The sequence below is a fragment of the Megachile rotundata genome, chromosome 8 (assembly GCF_050947335.1).
Source record: "Megachile rotundata isolate GNS110a chromosome 8, iyMegRotu1, whole genome shotgun sequence".
Classification (NCBI taxonomy): domain Eukaryota; kingdom Metazoa; phylum Arthropoda; class Insecta; order Hymenoptera; family Megachilidae; genus Megachile; species Megachile rotundata.
Window position 1 is genome coordinate 6,821,443 of NC_134990.1, and position 19,575 is coordinate 6,841,017.

General features: G+C 30.4%; 1 protein-coding gene across 11 annotated transcripts in view; it reads left to right on the forward strand.

The window, feature by feature from the left end:
- The window catches only part of Frl (formin-like protein), an 87,245-nt gene extending 69,703 nt beyond the window's left edge, over positions 1-17,542 (forward strand). For 7 of the 11 annotated variants that reach the window (XM_012287973.2, XM_076535042.1, XM_012287976.2 and 4 more), the window contains 14 exons: positions 125-231; positions 879-1,018; positions 2,965-3,143; positions 3,881-3,957; positions 4,044-4,359; positions 6,056-6,172; positions 7,030-7,270; positions 7,959-8,230; positions 8,539-8,806; positions 8,887-9,014; positions 9,165-9,609; positions 10,193-10,467; positions 10,918-11,031; positions 14,422-17,542. In XM_012287973.2, coding sequence (XP_012143363.1) covers positions 125-231; positions 879-1,018; positions 2,965-3,143; positions 3,881-3,957; positions 4,044-4,359; positions 6,056-6,172; positions 7,030-7,270; positions 7,959-8,230; positions 8,539-8,806; positions 8,887-9,014; positions 9,165-9,609; positions 10,193-10,467; positions 10,918-11,031; positions 14,422-14,634 — 2,892 coding nt within the window. In that variant the 3' untranslated portion in view covers positions 14,635-17,542. Of the gene's footprint in view, positions 1-124; positions 232-878; positions 1,019-2,964; positions 3,144-3,880; positions 3,958-4,043; positions 4,360-6,055; positions 6,173-7,029; positions 7,271-7,958; positions 8,231-8,538; positions 8,807-8,886; positions 9,015-9,164; positions 9,610-10,192; positions 10,468-10,917; positions 11,032-12,617; positions 12,717-14,421 lie in introns of all 11 variants that reach the window. The other 4 variants (XM_003704420.3, XM_076535046.1, XM_076535045.1 and 1 more) reach the window with 2 other exon arrangements.
- Positions 17,543-19,575: the final 2,033 nt, after the last annotated feature.

The window sequence follows — 19,575 nt, forward strand, 5'->3', positions numbered from 1 at the left end:
ATCTTGAGTACAAAAAATACGCTTAAAGCGATACGTTTGGTTCTCGGGCTGCAAAAAGTTCGTTTATTTTCTGTTCGTTTTTCACGCAAGTTACTTGGAACGACGGATACTAATGATTATACAGACGTATCGTTTTTTCACGTTCTTCCAGAAGAGAAAAATGGTTGGAGAATCAACATCGACGCAAGTCCTGCGAGATCTGGAGATCTCCTTGCGCACAAATCATATCGAGTAAGTTATTTTAATATTGTTGTTATTAATAATTGATTGAACGTGGTACTTGCGCCCCAAGAGTATTAGAACATAAATGATTATAAAATTTATTATACGATTAAGTACAATCGGGAGTACATTTGGTTTTAGGAGGGAAAATATGGCTGTGTAAGGGATGAAATATTAAATTCATTTTTAGGAACTTTTTTTAGGGATTTATAGAGAATTTTCAAATTTGGTACTTCAAAAACTTAATAATTAAAGATTTTTAAAATTTACAAATTTAAAAATATAAAGATAAATTTTTTAATTAACAAGTATACAAATTTCAAATTTATAAATTTAGACGTATCAAGATTTTTAACATTTAGATTTTCAAATATAAAAATTTAGGAATTGGCGAATCTTAAAATTTTGAAATTTGATACTTAAAAAATTTAATAGTTACGCAATTATTTTTTAGGAATTTAGAAATTGAGAAATTCGTAGATCTGAAAGTCCAGAAATCTGTGACTGACAAATTTTCATATAAAAAAATTGACAATTTATTAATGATCTGAACGTACATATTTTAAAAGATTAATTACCTACCACTTACTTCCCCGTTCTCCCACAGTGTACATAATTCTCAAGTAACCCTTCGCGTCATTAAATAAACATTTCAGGTGGGTAAGGGAGTTTTTGGACGAAGAAAATCAAGGCCTGGATGCCCTCATAGACTACCTCAGCTTCAGGTTACAAATGATGAGACACGAACAACGCCTTTTAGAATCGCACGCCAATTCCGAGGAAAAATTACAAACCGGTAACAATCTAACAAAACATATTCTGATCCATACAATATTTACTTCTTTCAGATTCACGTCGTTTATGCAAATTAATCCTTTGCACTCGAGAGGCGAACTTGCACTTGGTCCAACGCGGCAACTCGAGAGGTGACCGAGAGCCACCCGTTCGAATCTCGAATTAGTCCCTAATCGGGAATTAGACTCCGACTTTGACGTTAGTCCGAACATGACAGTCGTGTCAACAGGGATATTGCTTTCAAAGCTTTCGTAAAAGTTTGCTTTTAACTGAATGTAGAAACTTTGGTCGACCAATCGAGGGAAGAATTTCGCCAGACTCGTGATTGAGATTTTACTTTGACCACTAGTTTCGATGAAATTCGATCGAATGGAAAGCTACGTGTTATTCTAACGGAAAATAGGAAGGATTGCAAGGTTTGCTCTCGACGAAAACATCGCGGCGAAAGACATCGAACGAGATTTTACCGCGATATTTGCCCCAACAAGCTGAGGATGTCGATTGTTTTATAAAATGCCTTACAAAGAAAGGATACAGGGCTTAATATTTAACAGATTTTCTCCCTTTCGATGTTAGGATACAAATATTAAAATATAGCCGTTTTATATGTTAATTTGTAGGTGGAGTCATTTTAAGTTAGCTGGGAGAAATTCATCGAGTACGCGGAAAATCGTCTCGAGTTGCTGGTTCAGCCGGGCAAAGGCCTCGAGTGCAGAGGGTTAACTTTTTGAACACCACTTAAATTTTTACAGACACGTCAATTTTTAGAAACACCAATTTTTACGTAAATCTGTTACTTATTTTATTCGAAATCACTTTGTGCCACAAATAATTTATCATATTATAATTTAAGAATGTTTAAATATTTGTTTAATTTTAAGTATGATTGAATAGCGGTTAACGCGAAAAGAACGCGGAATTTTAGGTAACTGTTGAATCATTACATTCCGAGTCTTAAAACCAGTATTTTTAGATTTACTCGTCGAATAGTATCAGATTAAATAAACAGAATTCAACAGATTGGCGTTCTTCGAAGTGAAGTTTATCTTAAAATTGTTGAGTACATGGAAGTTTAAATAGAACGTATAACTAAGAAGCAATCATTGAAATTTAATAGAATTTAATATAATATTACTATAGCATGAACAATGTAAATAGAATGTTTGTTATAATTTTAACCACAATTTTTTGTTTGAACGGTTCACTGTTTATAAAGTCATTAAAATTCATTATTATAAAGATTCATTATCATTAAGATTTATTCATTATAAATAATGAAGGAATATAGCTTAGTAGCAATATCAAAACTTTTGAACAGTCATCAAATAAGTTTACTATTTTTAATTAACCTTATTTATTCATTCATCATGTAAATATTAAATCAGCTAATCAACATTACTGCGGGACTGAATACTACCTAATTTTGTGCAACTTTATTGTAACGACATCTGTAGTCTCTTAAATTGTAGTTAAAAGTCGATATGATAAAAAAGCAGTATACCGATAGAAAATTGCTTTGAGCGACCTCTTCAATTTTTCAACTCAAACTTTGAGAAGATTTTTTTACACCACTAAATTTTTAAAGAGTGAGAATTTTGTTGAGCCATCCTAGTATACACAATAAAATCAGTATTGTTTTATGTTTACATTGCATTTAGAATTATATTACACTAAAAAATTCGGGAAAATTGATTTCTAGGGTTACTACAATAAAATAAAACTATTTTGAATCAAAATCTTGAATCACATCTGTTGTAAAAATAACCAAAAATATAATTACTTGGTACAGTAATTGAAACTATGTGTACTAATAATTAAGATATAATTTTTGTACTTTGGCAAACAAAATATAGTGTTCAAACATTCAAAAAAATGTTTGAATCCTGTTATATAAATATAGAAGCTATATTGTCGAGGACAAGCTGTATAATAGTAATTATTTTGTAGCTGGTTCCGGTGACACCTCACCCTTAAATAATGGCTGCCTGAGGCCCCCGATACACGAACTCAAGGATAGTCCTGGCGTTAAAAGGAGATCTCGGCACGTGGCGCGTCTCAACATGGGCGAAGCGAAGGATGACATTCACGTTTGCATATTGTGCATGCGTGCCATCATGAATAACAAGGTAGAATATTTACGTGTATGGGAGAACTGGTACAAGGACTGCCAGCGACGAAGCGAGAGGACCATATTAGTTGTTCATACCTCAGCTGAAAGAAGGATATTAAGAAATGGATATTTTTCGACCTCCTTACGTACTGAATTCTTGCAGGACTTTCAACACTGACTTTTGAAGACGACAAGAATCTTGTTAGCGTTCATTTTATTTGCGACATTTATTTTTATTTCATTTGCGACAGAGAGGTTGCGAAAAACGAGCGCTATAGGAATTAGGTTAAAATTAAATAAAATAACTCTTATTCAAGTTTAAATATATTTTATTAACTCTCATAGAAATACACAGAAGTTACAAAAAGTATAATTTCCAAGCAAAATTTCCAAATTTGTAATTCCAACGTGCTTAAATTTTTAAGTATCAAAAATTTCAAAATTTCATATTTAAATTATCAAATTTCCAAATTCCTGATTTCAAAAAATTCAGATTTTCAAATTTCCCAAATCAAAAACTCTAATTCCGACCCTTTCAAATCCTTAAATTCCCCAAATTTCAAGCACCCAAATTTCCACAGTCTCAGAAGTTCAAATTTCCAAGTTATCAAATGTCTGAATTCCTAAATTTTCAAATTTCTGAAGTCCCAAATTCAAAAATCAATTTAAAAATTTTCTAATTCATACATAAATTCAGTATACAAATATTTCTCTTAATTGTAAAATTATTTTAATTCATCGACCATTTTTCAGTACGGCTTCAACATGGTCATACAACACCGGGAAGCAATCAACTGCATCGCTCTAAGTTTGATGCACAAAAGTTTAAGGTAAATCATTGTTACCTTTTTGCAAACAATACATTTCTACTTCTGTAAAATATCAGTTATAAAATGTTTTATTTTTCTTGTTTCAGAACGAAAGCTCTAGTGCTGGAACTGCTAGCTGCTATCTGTCTGGTGAAGGGTGGACACGAGATTATTCTGTCCGCGTTCGATAACTTCAAAGAAGTCTGCTCGGAAAGGCGAAGATTCACAACGCTGATGGAGTACTTCACCGAATACGATAGCTTTCACATAGAGTTTATGGTCGCTTGTATGCAGTTCGTGAACATTGTTGTTCACTCGGTGGAAGACATGAATTTTAGGGTGCATCTGCAGTACGAGTTTACCAAGCTGGGTTTGGATAAATATCTCGAGAGACTTAGGCATACGGAGAGCGAAGACCTGCAGGTTATTGTCGCTTCTGATTGTCGTTAACTCTTGACGGTCACATTGGGGTTTTGAAATGACCCCAGCTAACTTTAGCCACTTTATATCTAGAAAATTAAATAAACACCTTCTTTGGAATGCCGGTATTTTTTCCTCGAACTATTATATCTCAAGAGTATATAGATAAAATTTTAGCTTTTTATATTAGAATCGAAACAATTTTCAATTTTTCTGTAAAAAGCGTTATTTCTTCAATTTTTTCACGTCTCTGAATTTTTTTTATATTCAACGTTCAAGTTTACTGAAATCAGCTGTAAAATATATGAAAATAGGTTCCAAAGATTATTTGTAATTGTTTGCAAGTTAAAATAACGAATAGCTTCTTTGTGAGAGACATTTTCAGTGGCTGGGGTCTTAAATGTTCCATTGTGTCAGGTATATGATTCTGGCAAAGCGGAATTGTTAGGGGTTAAATCGATGCCTAATGCAAAAAGCGTATAAACACTAGAACAACAGTCCTATGTTTACAAGAAAATGATATATAATTTTTTAACATCTACTGTTTATTTTTGTTAATGTAAAGAGCTTGCAAGAATTTAATTTATGAGTCACTTCATTTATTATGTTAGATAAATATGTATGTATATGTATAAGATAATTTTTTACACATTTATGAAGACAAGTTTTGGTAATGACCTGGAATGATCTTCAAAGGGTAACATGTGAATGAGTCAATGAACTCTTGGGGTAGACTATGAAAAGCAGCTCCACCTAGATAAATTTGATGAACTGCTTTCTTAAGGAAAAATAAGTTTTAATGTGTAATTTATGAAATACCTGTGTAAAAATGTGATTTAAATCATTCAGTCATAATCATTTCTTTATATCTTCAGAATTAATTTACGCTAATTTCTAAATAATAACATTACTGTATAAAATTAATAGATAGTTCAATATATAACATTGTTTAAAATTAATGCAAATTAATTTTATAATTACAAATTATTTTATTGCAATTTGAAGTTCATAATTCAAGGTTATAGCTTTTCTTTATGAAACAATGTATAATATTAATATAAATTAATTTTGTTATCTAATTATTTTATTACAATATGAAGTTATTCGTAATCGTTAAAAATCTAAATTATATATTAAAATAGAAAATTCGCAATCATTAAAAGTTAAAATTATTTCTCTGTAATTTAAAAATCAATTTCCATGAATAGATTTACATTAATTTTTAGAATATATAAAATTTTAAATTCATGTTAAATGCTCCTACTTTGTAAATTGCTGTATACGTAATTGACTATTTGATACAAACTTGTTCATAACTGTAGATACAAACATAAACCAATCGTCACATGTTTTTTGTTCTTACATTTTGTTTCAATGTTAATAAATTGAATCTGTTTTTGTCAATATTGAATCTGTTCTTGTAGATATTTCATTTACTGTAAGAAGCTCAGTCATCTATTTCAAAAAAGAGTGACTTATATTTTAGTCATAAAATATGTTACATTTTTTCTCTATTGTACATATACATACATATACATATCACAATAAATAACGGAGAAGGTTATAAGACTTTATTACAGACACGAGATGTCATTGGTGTGTATTTCAAGATCCTTTTTTAAACGAAGCATCAATCGTATCGTATTTCAAACTCTTTGGGCATCATATTCTTTCGATTTAATTTCGATTGTTTCTCTAGGTGCAAATATCTGCGTATCTGGATAACGTATTCGATGTAGCTGCTTTGATGGAAGACAGCGAAACCAAGACTGCCGCGTTAGAAAAAGTAGCCGAATTAGAAGATGAACTTGGTCACGTAAGTGTATCGTGTGATTCTCCGGAACTTAATTCTTTACGTAACATTAATAGTTTAATTCATTTTTTATTGATGATATTCCATATAATACATGCAATGGGATATACATATGTATATAGTGGAGTCTTGCTATATGGCCCTGGATGCTGCTTTAGAACTTTATGGAACTTGCACAATGTTGAAATAGTAGAGCACTATCAACAGTAGTGTAACTCACAAATTTTTCATTTTTTAATTAAATTTTGGAATCTCCATTCTCAATCTTAGTTTTAACATTTCTAAATACTTGCTGTTGAAAATTTTTAAATTTCCCAATTTTAGAATTTATGGATTTTTACATCAATAAATTTGACATTATCCGAGGTGCTTTAATTGAAAATCCCTAAATTTTCAATTTTGAATGTTCCTAAATATTCAACTTCGAAAATTTGTAAGATTGTTAATTTGAATATTTGAAAATTTTTGAATTATTCAATTTTGGAATATAAAAAATTTAGTTAAATTTAAATCCGTTAATTTCTTCAATATTAATTACTTGCATATAAATAATGGAAAATCCTTGTGAAGGAAAATTCTGCGGGCCATATAACGAGACTGTAATGTATAACTCTATTTTATATTGTACACTTTATTTCATTCTGCTATAGCTTCATTATTATTAAACGAACAGTACAATAAAAATATATTCATATAGAAGAGACAATTATTATAATACAAACTGCATTTGAAGTAAAAGTAAGATTGGTACTTTCAATGCAAAAATAACAGCGTACATATATTACAGAGTAATATAAGACATGTAGAATAATTTATTTGTAGTAAATTTTATACTTATTTGTCACGTATCAAAAAATTAGGCACACGATAGAATGGCGGAATTAGAAAGGGAATCGTTGGCTAAATTGGCCGAACTAGAGACTGAACTTGGCGCGTTGAAAGTTGAATACGCGGATGCTGTGGAAGCTCGTCGACTTGCTGAAGAGGAGCTTACAGCCCTGAAGAGGCAAAAGCAGGATTCTGCACGACGGCAAAGCGTCCTAGAGAACAAAATTATTGAGCTGGAGACCCTTACTGGCACTCTCACTAAAGGTTCTACAGGTGCGTTTTGGAAACTTTTTTTTATATTATACTATTAAGTATAATACATATAAAATATATTTATATAATTTATACATATTTTATATGTAATACTTTTTATATGGAATTATTTTATATGTATTAATATGTATCTTATTATTTTATATTTTAGTAGTATAACATTTTTTGTATATACGCCTTAAATCCTTTGATATTTTCAGTCACTAGATAACTTAATGTACTATTAATAGACAATTATGTTTAATATTAAACAAGAGTAAAATGATTCCATGATATATGAGTAAGGTGTAATGTTTTGTTTTTAATAATTAAAATTAAAAGAATATTATTATAATTGTATTGTGTGATTTGAAATGTATTCATACAATATATTGGTACTTTAATATTTTACTATTGTTTTAGTGTTTTATTATTGTACGATTGTACCATTCTGCCATTGGGTCATTTAAATATTTTCAGTATTCTTATTGTAACGTCTTGTTATTTTAACATTATTCAATTTATACATTTGTACTATTTTATTATTTTACTATCTTTTCTTTTTACTGTCCTATTTCACTTTACTAGCAAATTTGTATACAACGTAGTAATTTTGTTGAATATTCACTTTACCACTTCAACATATACAATTATAGTCATAGGGAAGATATAGAATAATATTTTTAATTTTATAATTAATATTAAATAGCCAATGTTCGAAATGGATCAGCAACCAGTCCTCTTAGCAGTTCGGAGAACGTGACGTCTTCAACGCTAAATTCGACTCCATCACCGACATCAGCACAACCACCTCCACCTGCTCCTGCACCACCTCCACCACCTCCACCACCATGTCCACCTCTACCTCCAATGGCGCCTCTTTCACCAGGAGATCAAAAATTGCCACCGCCTGCGCCTATACCTCCGCCACCTGCTGGCATGATGCAGGCACCAGATGGCGCAATGACTATTAAACGAAAGGTACCGATAAGATTTTCCATAGGAAAAATAAGATGAAGTCTCCCAATCAACATAAAATTTATTTTTTGGGACTTTTGAGAATTTTTAAATTTTGAGATGTATTAGAAATTTAGGGATATAGGCATTTGTGTTCTATATAGGAATTTGGGGATTTAGTGACCTAGAAATTTGAGGATGCAGGAATGTGTAAAGCTACTCATAACAAATTAACTAAATACTTGAAACAAGTTAATTGAGTACTATATCCAATTAATTAAATAGTTCAATTTATTCAGACGCTGTAACTAAGTACTTGTTCCTGATTATAGGTTCAAACGAAGTACAAACTTCCTACATTAAATTGGATCGCGTTGAAGCCTAATCAAGTACGAGGGACGATTTTCAACGAGCTAGATGACGACAGACTGCACAATTACATAGACTTCTCAGATTTTGAGGAACGATTTAAGATCGGAATGGGCGGGCACGTTGCTAACGGCACCAACGAAATCGATGGTCTTCAAAGTTTCCCTAGCAAGAGATTCAAGAAACCAGAAAACGTGTCTCTTCTGGAACATACCAGATTAAGAAATATTGGTACCATGATATTCAATCATTATTTATTCTTTACTACTTATGTGTACACCTAATGTATATAATTTTGTCGATACTTGCAGCCATATCGAGGAGGAAAATGGAAATGCCTGTAGAGAAAGTTATTATGGCCGTGAATGCGCTTGATTTGAAGATACTTTCGCTGGAAAATGTGGAGCTGTTGCAGCGTATGGTACCTACGGATCAAGAGGTATTTTTACATTATATACTATAAAGTTCCAATATTCTGAAGTTCTACTTTCATAGTGATTTTAATAGCGGTTAATTCTATGGTCTGTGAATCACAACAAAATTATAGAATATATTAAATAATGACAACTTTATGTTGAATTTATTGCAGATCAAAGCATACCGAGAGTACATCATCGAAAAGAAAAATGTGAACCTTTTAACAGAAGAAGACAAGTTCTTGATGCAGCTCGGTAAAGTAGAGCGGATATCGACCAAGTTGTCCATCATGAACTACATCGGAAACTTTTTCGATAATCTACACCTGATCACTCCGCAAATACACGCTGTAATATCTGCATCGAGTACAGTCAAAAGCTCCAAAAAGCTTAGGGCGGTATTGGAGATCATTCTTGCGTTCGGAAATTACTTGAACAGCAGTAAACGAGGCCCTGCTTATGGATTCAAACTTCAGAGTTTAGACACGTTGCTCGATACGAAATCAACCGATAAGAGAATGTGCCTTTTACATTACATTGTGGCAACGATACGCGTCAAGTTTCCGGAATTGATCAACTTCGAGTCGGAGCTTATGTATATCGACAAAGCAGCAACAGGTAATGTTATAACGTTTCTTCACAATTGAGCTGGATGTGAAGAATATCTGTAAAACTACCTAGAGGGCACCACTATCTTACATATCGCATTAAAATATGTCGGAAATTACGTTCACTTCCATTTTTCTGTGTCCTACATTAGGTTTGCAAACTGCTAATTAATATTAAAATTAAGATGACAACAGAAAGTGAAATCTATGGACGTTAAGCTATTGTCCAAGTTAAATAATTGGTATAAAACCATGATGTTTTGTTTAAAATTAAGAAAAAAGATGTCATTTCCCAGTAAGATTTTTATATATGAACTTCTTGATTGTGATAATCAAAAACAACATTAGATCATAATAATTTATTATCAATAAGTAAAATTGAATGCAAGTATTATGTACAATAATGACGCCATAAGCGGCAAAAGTTTGAAGCTGTACTTGGCATTTTCATTCAGCCAAGTCAAATTAAAACTGAATTTGAATTGAAACTAGACCTGCAGAAACCCTAATTTCTATCTGTTTAACTTTGAAAATATGAAGTCACTTGATTTGAATGTTATACGATATTATTTATTTTCTCTTGTTAATTACAGTTTCGTTAGAAAATATAACGACGGATGTTCACGAGTTGGAGAAGGGTATGGATCTCGTGAGGAAAGAGTTCGAACTTCGGGGCAAAGAAAAACATAACACGGTACTGCGAGATTTCTTGAATAACTCCGAAGAAAAGTTACGCCGTCTAAAATCTGATGCTCGAGCTGCTGGCGATGCATTCCGAGAATGCGTTGAATTTTTTGGAGAAAGTCCCAGACAAGCCGATGCTAACACGTTCTTCTCTCTTCTCGTTAGATTCGCAAGGGCATTTAAGGTAAATTATTATGCATTTGCATGTGGGTGTAATTAGGTAGACAAAGAAGAACATTAAAGAAAGAAAGTGGCTTCTGTTCCTTGTACAGTAACAAAATTAAGTTACAATTGCTAATAATATTTTTTTTGTACAGATAAATTTAAAATCTGTATAATATAGTAATATAAAAAAATTTACCTTAAGATAAATTTTACTTCTCCCTTCAGAGGTAAAAGATTTTACCCCCTTTGAATAAAAAAAAATTATTTTATATTTATTAATAATAATTCCTACTATGTATGTAAAATTCTAAGATCCATTCTAAATGTTAGGATAAATTTTGTTCCCTCATAGCTGATAACCTGATTGCACTCGTCCATGTATATGCTATTGCAACTTAAGAAATGTTTAAACATAAAAACAAATACAGAGAACGAATACGTTTGTTAATAATGTAAGATACTTTTTCAGGCTGCGGATCAAGAAAATGAACAGCGACGTAGATTAGAAGCTGCTGCCGCGGAAGCTTTGAACGCTTCAGAAGACGTGATTAAACGAAATAAATTAAATCAAAAGAAGCAGCAGGTATACTATATTAAGTTATTTACTTTTACCGCTTATTTTGGGACAAAATTATATTTATCTTAGTTATCATGATCATATATTGCACGCTTATGCATTAAAAAGGCTTCTTTGGTATCGTACATGTTTGATGGGGTTCTCTTAAAAATATAAGGTTGTAGCATACCTAACCTAATACAAAACTTTGAATGGTTATACAAATCTTTTAAATGAAATGTGTAAAAATTCCTTTGACTGTACCCTCAAAGCTACAGTCACAGTTTATTCTAAAGACATTGTTTAAAAAGAAAATAAACCAATTTATTGTTTTATTTTAAGTTAAGTACACTATCAACTTCATATTGTTAATGAGACCCTTCAAAAGCTGTGCTTACCGCTTTTTTTCTGAAAACAATTTATTTCTACATTCATAACTTCAATATAGATGACAAATCAGTAACCGCATCTTGACATTTTTCTTTGTACGATGCTTATTAAATTTCCAGTTACTTTACTGCATTTAAATCTTTAACTTAAAACTCAGCATTTTTTATAACAGGCATTACATTTAGTCATAATTGCTAAACGTTGCATTTTAAACACAGATTGAATGTTTCAATATTATTTTATAATTTATGGTTAACACGTGTAATATTATTTGTTCTTTTCATGCTTTCAGAACTTTTCAAACTTTTGAATAGAATTTTAAGTTATGATATGTATTTATCAGGGATTATATTTTTGTATCCTCTCTGCCTCTTTCTTTCTTTCAACATCAATTCTTTAAATTTTATGTTTCCTTTGTTAAAATGTTAAACACTGTTTTTTGATTTTTTTTTTGAGTGTTTGAAACACAAATTGATTTTGTCACGAATCAGTTGATGAATAGATGTTATATATACATGTCTGGAATAGTGTCTCATCACTGTCCCAATTTTAAGTTTAATATTCAATGTAATATTTGAGTGAGTTAGGAAATGTTGGGTAGCCTTTTTTGTCAATTGTAAATACTTTGTTAAACAAATCATTGAACAGATTTATTTTTCAATTTCTTCTTAACATGTGTACATAATGTGTAATGTCAAATTACATATATGGCTTTTATAATTATTTATTGTTTATGATTTTGCATGATTACTTTATTAAAAGCCTGCAGATCTTGTAACTTACAGCATTTTTAAAATTTTAAATAATTCACACCAAACAATTGGTTATAAAACATTTGTCGTCACTAAATTATTCGTGTCTTCTACCACTTAACTTTTATTACCATGTTTTCTTAACACAACAATTCTAATTGGAATTAACAGTCAATACTAATTGTGAACAAAGAAAAGTACTTCATATAAATTATTGATCAACTTCATCGAGTGTCAATTCAGGGAAAACTGCTCGTGTGAAAATTAATTTTCAAAGCCTTTGTTTCGCTGCATGTTGTGAAATAGCATGATATATTTTGCGGGGATTATCAAATAATTATGATTTAAATTATTTGAGAAGTGCTCTCTTTTAGCATATTTTTTTTCCGTTTTCACGAACAGACATGTCTATTAAGGTGTCTCACGTACGTCTGTTTTTCTTATTTGTTACATATTTATTTGGATTTAAAGTCACCGAAATTTTGCTGTAACACGAACAAGAGTCTGTTACATCGGCATCTTAATGAACTGGAGCTCAGAACGTAACAATGTAGAAACAATTCACAACATGTAAGTCTGTCCTCACTCACTTCCTTCTAATGACATATTTTTGGCAAGTGCATTCCCGCATACACTGCATTTAGACAACACACATGTTAGTTCAGCTTTATTTTTGAGCCATATATTGGATACACTCTAAACATCATACGAAAACGGTTCTTTCTCATGTTTTCTTTCAAGGTAAACACTATTATATTTTTATTTCACCCAATGTTTTAATCACCAACAATACTTAATGAAAAATATGAAAATATTGATAAATGTACAAATTCTTGGCGCTAAACTCAGTTATATTTATCTTGATATGTTGTGAAGGACACGAGCCTGAATAACTTTTCTCTCTAACTTACTTAATTGTTCTTATAATTTCAAAGTTATTTAAACTTGAAAAGGGATTCATTTTTATATTAGGATATTCTTACAATTTTGCCTCGATGAGCATTAAAGTAAATAATTACCTCGTGCTTAATCAATACTTTATACAAATAACAATGTAACTAAGTAATGCTTATTTCAAAGTTACAATGTTGTTTATTTCAACTATCAAAATATCTTAGAAATTATAAAATAATCTTCTAAGTTAAGTTATAAGAGAAAGTTACTCATAATCATATTCTTGATAACATATATGAGGGTCAATATAAATGGACATGACATCTCCAATAATTTGTATATTTCTCAAAATATTATTTGATTTAATAACAAATAATTTATGGAAACATTTTCTTGTCATGAATTTAAAATGCAAATTTTATTTTGATTATTTTTTTCAATTAATTATCCATTCTCTTCAATTTTATTGCAAAATTCTTGTTGCAAATTATTGTTTATAGAAACACATAGTTGAAATTATTTTTACGTTTCCAAAGAACTGTTTTCTTAATTTGGTGGTACAAAACTATATTCATTTGATCCATATCATTAACAAAAAATTAAAAAATGCATCGGCATGTTCTAGAGCTTGCATTGATGTTGCCTGAGAGAAATCCTTCATTATCACTTTCCTATGCTACTGCCAAAAGTTTCATTGAATAGATGCATATAAATTAACGGAATAGCAATTAAATAGAATATTAAACTATATAGGTTTATTTATTATTAATTGTAGGTAACATTTAACTTACCTATAATAAAATATTAGCACTGATCAGGTATATGCATATATTAGTTGGGTGCTTCTTTTTCTGAAGCTATAATTTTTATTAGTATTATACATATACCCATATTTATATATGTAGGATATTCAAAGAGTTCAGAAATTGCACTACAAATTTCTGAATTTTGAAAATTTTATATCTTGAAAATCTATAAATTTGAACATTTGTTGATTTTTCAACTTGGAAATTTATAGATTTCTAAATGTAAGACTCTGGGAAATTTGAGAGTTTATAAATCTAAGAATCTGTGGAATTAGAAAACCTATACCTTCTATTTATGCCTAGGAAGAGATTTATTCCAATTTTTATACAAAAGGATGACCAGTTTAATGATGAATGCTTCATATATTTACATACATAATACTTAAAATATTTTTAATTGTTCAAATTTTAAAGAAAATAATACTTGCTAATGGATTTAAATAATGTTTAAATATTTCAAACACCCAATATATTTACAGAATTTATTGTTATTGTCTGATGAAAAAATCTAATGTTTTTCTAAATATACTGTTAAAGAAGCAGATAATTGACAAATATTTTACAATTTTCTGCAGGATGCTGTGATAAATGAGTTAAAAAACAAAACAAGACTGGTTCAGGAGAAGAAGCTCTTGCAACAGGATGAGGTTTACAACGGTGCACTTGAAGACATTCTTCTTGGGCTAAGGTCAGAACCATATCGAAGAGCAGATGCAGTTAGACGTAGTCAACGTAGACGCATTGATAATCACAGACTTTCTCGCACTGCCGAAGAACTAGAACTATAAATCTTCAGATTTGCACAATCGTTCAATATTATTTGTTAGGTTAGATTACCAACGTTATGTTTCTACGGGGATTGCCTTAAAAGCTGTATACCATTTCGTAATAAAAGTGCTTATAGTTTTCAATACAAGTTGCAAAGAAAAAAGAAAACGAATGAGATGTACGTGGAATGAACCTAAAAATTGAATTTTCTTTTTTTTTTATTGACTAAACAACGTTGATATTTATTACTGGAATCTCATGATAATTTGAAAAGGTTACGTAGTTGAGTTTTTGTTAAATTAAAAAAAGGTGAAGGAAGGTATTTTGTACGACACCATTGAAAACAATGGCAACGAGATGGACGCATGATGGGCGAATTGTAGATATGACAATTGTAAAAATTTATACGATCGATTTTTTGAATTTAATACTAGTGTCACTGACACGTGAGTCACTTATACGGTGCTATAAATTCATTCACAGCCAAAACAGCATAAATTTAAAGTGACATTTTGAATGGATGGTAATTGACTTTAACCGAAATTTTGTTACTTGTTCAGTCCGTTTTTTTTCTGTTGTACAATGCTGATAAACATACTCGCAGAAAACAGATGTAGAAATGTGTATTTAGAAGAATTTGTAGGACTATTTTTGCATTGTTTTCCATTATTAATATCTTTAAGTGATTATATCTGGAAATTGTTTCCATTTAATTATTGTTGATTGTTATATGCGTTTGAAATATTTATCATTTTCAAATTTAATTGATATCTGTTGATCGTTTGTTTGAGAGTTTCTAAGAAAAAGGAGAGAACGAAGAACGAAATATGTAGTTTAAATAACGATAAGTAACGATAAAGCACATTTATATTTGAAGCGGAATTCAAAGTGTACTTTTGGATATTTGTAAATTTATAGCTTTTTACGCGCTGCAGTTTTTTATCGAATCGTAACATTCCATGGATACACAAATCCAAACTCTTTATACAATTTTCTAAATGGCAGAGTAACTGATATTGTGTCAATAGCTACAGCAACAAAACGCACAAATCTTAACAAAATATGAAAGTTCCAAATGCAAAATGCTGCAACATTTTTATAAAGTCTGAAAAAGTCAATTCTTCTCATACAAAATATGATTAAGCAACTAATACAAACAACGGTAGGTTTATATTTGAAGCGAACTTTCTTAAAGAATCTTATTTTGATACAAGTAATATATAAAGATAGCACAACTTATTACATTCCGTCAAAACCTCAAGATACGCTCAATATAACAATAAATGGTAGCATTTAGTACAATCGTTTCTGCTATAACACATATAATTGAAATATGTCAGGTTGCATTTGATACGAAAATATTTACATACAATAGAGTTTCGTTATGTGGCACTAGATGAATTTGCGGGAGTGGAAAATATTTAATGAAACCATATAAATGAATATTATAATTTTTTTAATTTTTCACTGTTGAGATTTCTAAAACTCTCAGTATAAAAATAAAAAAATTTTAAAATTTAAGAAGCTTTGATCTTCACAATATAAAAGTGGTTTCTAGATTTTTCAGTCTACAAATTTATAGATTCATGATTTTTGAATTTCAAAATTTTCGAATTAGCTTATTTGAAAATTTTTAAATCATGGATAAAGAAAAACTCCCTTCACAGGCTATAAAAAGAAGTGCCATGTAGGAAAACTACATTGTATGTTTAATGAAAATAAGATAGAAATACCTCTATTTCATCCATTAAAAAAAGAAGAATAATAATTAAATTATAGGTACAAGAAAGAAAATAATCGAAATTCTAATTATGTAGAATCAAAATTAAGTTAAATGTTTAGTTACAAATTTATAAATCTCATAATGTGAATCAATGAAGTTAATTTGCTTAAATTTTATTAAGTATGGATTGTTCTAGGTTATATGATATCGATTTTGAAACAATTTGATACAATTTGATAATAAAAAATTAAATTGGTTAGTTAACTGTCACACTGTCATTACATACAGTAAATATTAATTAATAATTTATGTAGCAATTTTCTTCAAACTTTAAGCTTCAAATTAATATGCTGTAGGTACCATTTTATGTTACTTCATGTCACCAAATTATATCAAATTTAATATATTTTGATATCGTTAATTTGATATTGTATAACCTGTTACATTAAATTATTTCAGGCAAATTAAACGAAATCACTTAAAAGAATGTTAGAATAAAATATGAAATTCGTAGTTTAAAGTCGCAAATGTACGCTATAATAAAATTTTGAGATCACATTTATAAAAGTCACAAGACAATACGAATCATATGTCAAAATTATACGTTATAATCGCGACGGCTGTAATAGCGGTCTTTCATATTATTCATCGTCATGTAAAACGAAAAAATAATAGATATAGAAAGGACTAATAAACGGCTCATTCTTCAAAGCGATTTCAGACATATATTTGTAGTAGAGTTCGGAAAAAGTTGCGCATACATTTTCTACACGCCTTTTCCTGGGTGATTACATATCCAGAGCTTTTTGAAAGAATAATACGACAAAATTATATTTTCAATTTTGTATGTTTTTGATATTATATACATATTACCGATGAAAAGAAAGGATGTAAATATTATTGTAATGTACAAAGTATACTAGTAGTTATGAAAAAGATGTAATTACTAATCGTAAACGAATTTCCAGTGTGATGTTTAGATAAGTATAACATCTATGTGTTATAAATATCGCTAAGTATTTAGTAATTATTCGTTGCTAAATTGAGAAAGGGAATAGTTTCAAACGATTGCAGAAAAGAAGGAAACGTATCTTATGTAAAATGTAAATACTGTGCATTTTATTAAATAAGTTATGCGAAATAGAGATGTGCTTTACTTTGTATAAAAATCATTCTAAATAAATAATACCAATATACTACATAAATATGTATCTGTCACAAATATTTTTTCTATGTGTCTGTGAACTGCTAATTTAATTAATACGTCAAATTCTCATGTGTAATAGATATTTCCTAATTAATAACCAATTAATTCTTAGACGCTGAAGATACAGAATAGTAGATGCTGAAAATAATATGTATGACGGTAAAGAGTAGGGATATAACAGGAGGAGACACTTTGACAAGGAAACTACTTTTAGAAAGAGACAAAGTGGCACAACCAATTTAAATGCACATGCCAAATACAGTGGGGATAACCTGCATGAAATTAGCTGGAAGAAATAATAAAATGGAATTATTTCAAATTTTTTTTAGTACAAATTCGTTTGTAAATCATTTGTGATTGATTGTGAATCTATTTTTAACGTTTGTGACAAATTAGTTATGTTTTATTTCAGTCATGATGTTCTAGTACTTTTTTTTATAATATACATATAGATTTTGTGATAACTACTAACTGCAATTCATTGGAAATTGTTTGTGATTTACAAATATATCATTTTTATTGTTTGTGAGTGAATAATTTCTTAATTATTGAGCGAAGCTCTTCTACTTGACTTTGCAACTTCTTTGTCCGCGTTCTTCTTTTGCACGACTCAACCAATTCTCATCAAATTTTGCACACACATGCGTATGTACATCCAGATGAACGTAGAAAAAAAATTTTAAATCGGACTTGCCACGGAGGAATAATCACCGAAAAAACTGATCCTCATAGAGTTCAATGTAAAAATTGAATTTGCTCGCGCTTGGAATTTTCGTTATTGGGAATATTGCAAAACACCCACCGTTTGACATTCAACACATACATCTTAAACATACTATTTCCGGATAAATATACAGTTTTATGCATATATCTTCGTTTAAAAAATATTCTTGGACATATCGAGACCAACTTCAGCCGTCTAGGTTTAAGGGGTGAAAAAATTTCACTCCGGGCTGAAATGCACTCTGGAAATTAATGGTCAATTTTGAACTTTGACCTCATGCGCAGTAGCAAACCGTTACAAACAGTGCAGTTTTGTACTAAAAAATTGGCGTCCATCTGGCGGCGAAACGGGTGAACTAAACCTAAAAAATAAGGGTCTGAACACGCATATGAGGAAAAAAAAAATGAATATTTCGGCACTTTGGCGACGTAGTATGGTTTCTGAGGCATTTAGAAACAAATTTCTACTAGGGTTTGATGCGTTTTGATGCCTAATAAAGCCAGAAAATCACTCTTTGTCGAATTTGGTCTAAAATGGTACAGGTGGCGCCATCTAGCGGCGAGCGGCGGAACTACGAAAAACTAAAATTTCGATTCTCTCCGAGATTAGGCAATTTTACGCATTTCTAAGGGTCAGAAATTGTTCTGTGACCTCTCTAGAACCTATATAATGCCACAAGAACCTCCTGAGAGCGCTAGAAAAGAAAATAAAAAAATAGGTCCAAACATGGACTAAAAAATTGGCGTCCATCTAGCGGTGAAAGCTGGAACTACAAAAAAATAAAAATGCGATTTTCTCGAAAATTAGCGAACTTTGAGTACTTCTGAGGCTCAGAAAGTGTTATGTGATCGCATTAGAAGCAAAATAAAGCAATAAAAGCTTCCTAAAGACTTTATTAAAGAAAATAAAAAAATATGTTATTTTATGGAGAAAATTTGTGGCGCCATCTAGCGGCGAAACTGCGAATTAAACTGAAAAAACGCCCGTACGCGCGGTAAGGAAAAATATAAAAAGTAATATTTCGCAACTTTGACGACGTAGTATGCTTCTTTAGACATTTTAAAGGAATTTTTGTTGAATAAGTTATTCATTATTTTGCCTATTAAGCCCAGAAAATCGATTTTTATTTGACCCCTTTAATGCGTGTTCGGTCATACGGTTTATCAGTTTAGTTCGCAGTTTCGCCGCTAGATGGCGCCACAAATTTTCTCCATAAAATAACATATTTTTTTATTTTCTTTAATAAAGCCTTTAGGAAGCTTTTATTGCTTTATTTTGCTTCTAATGCGATCACATAACACTTTCTG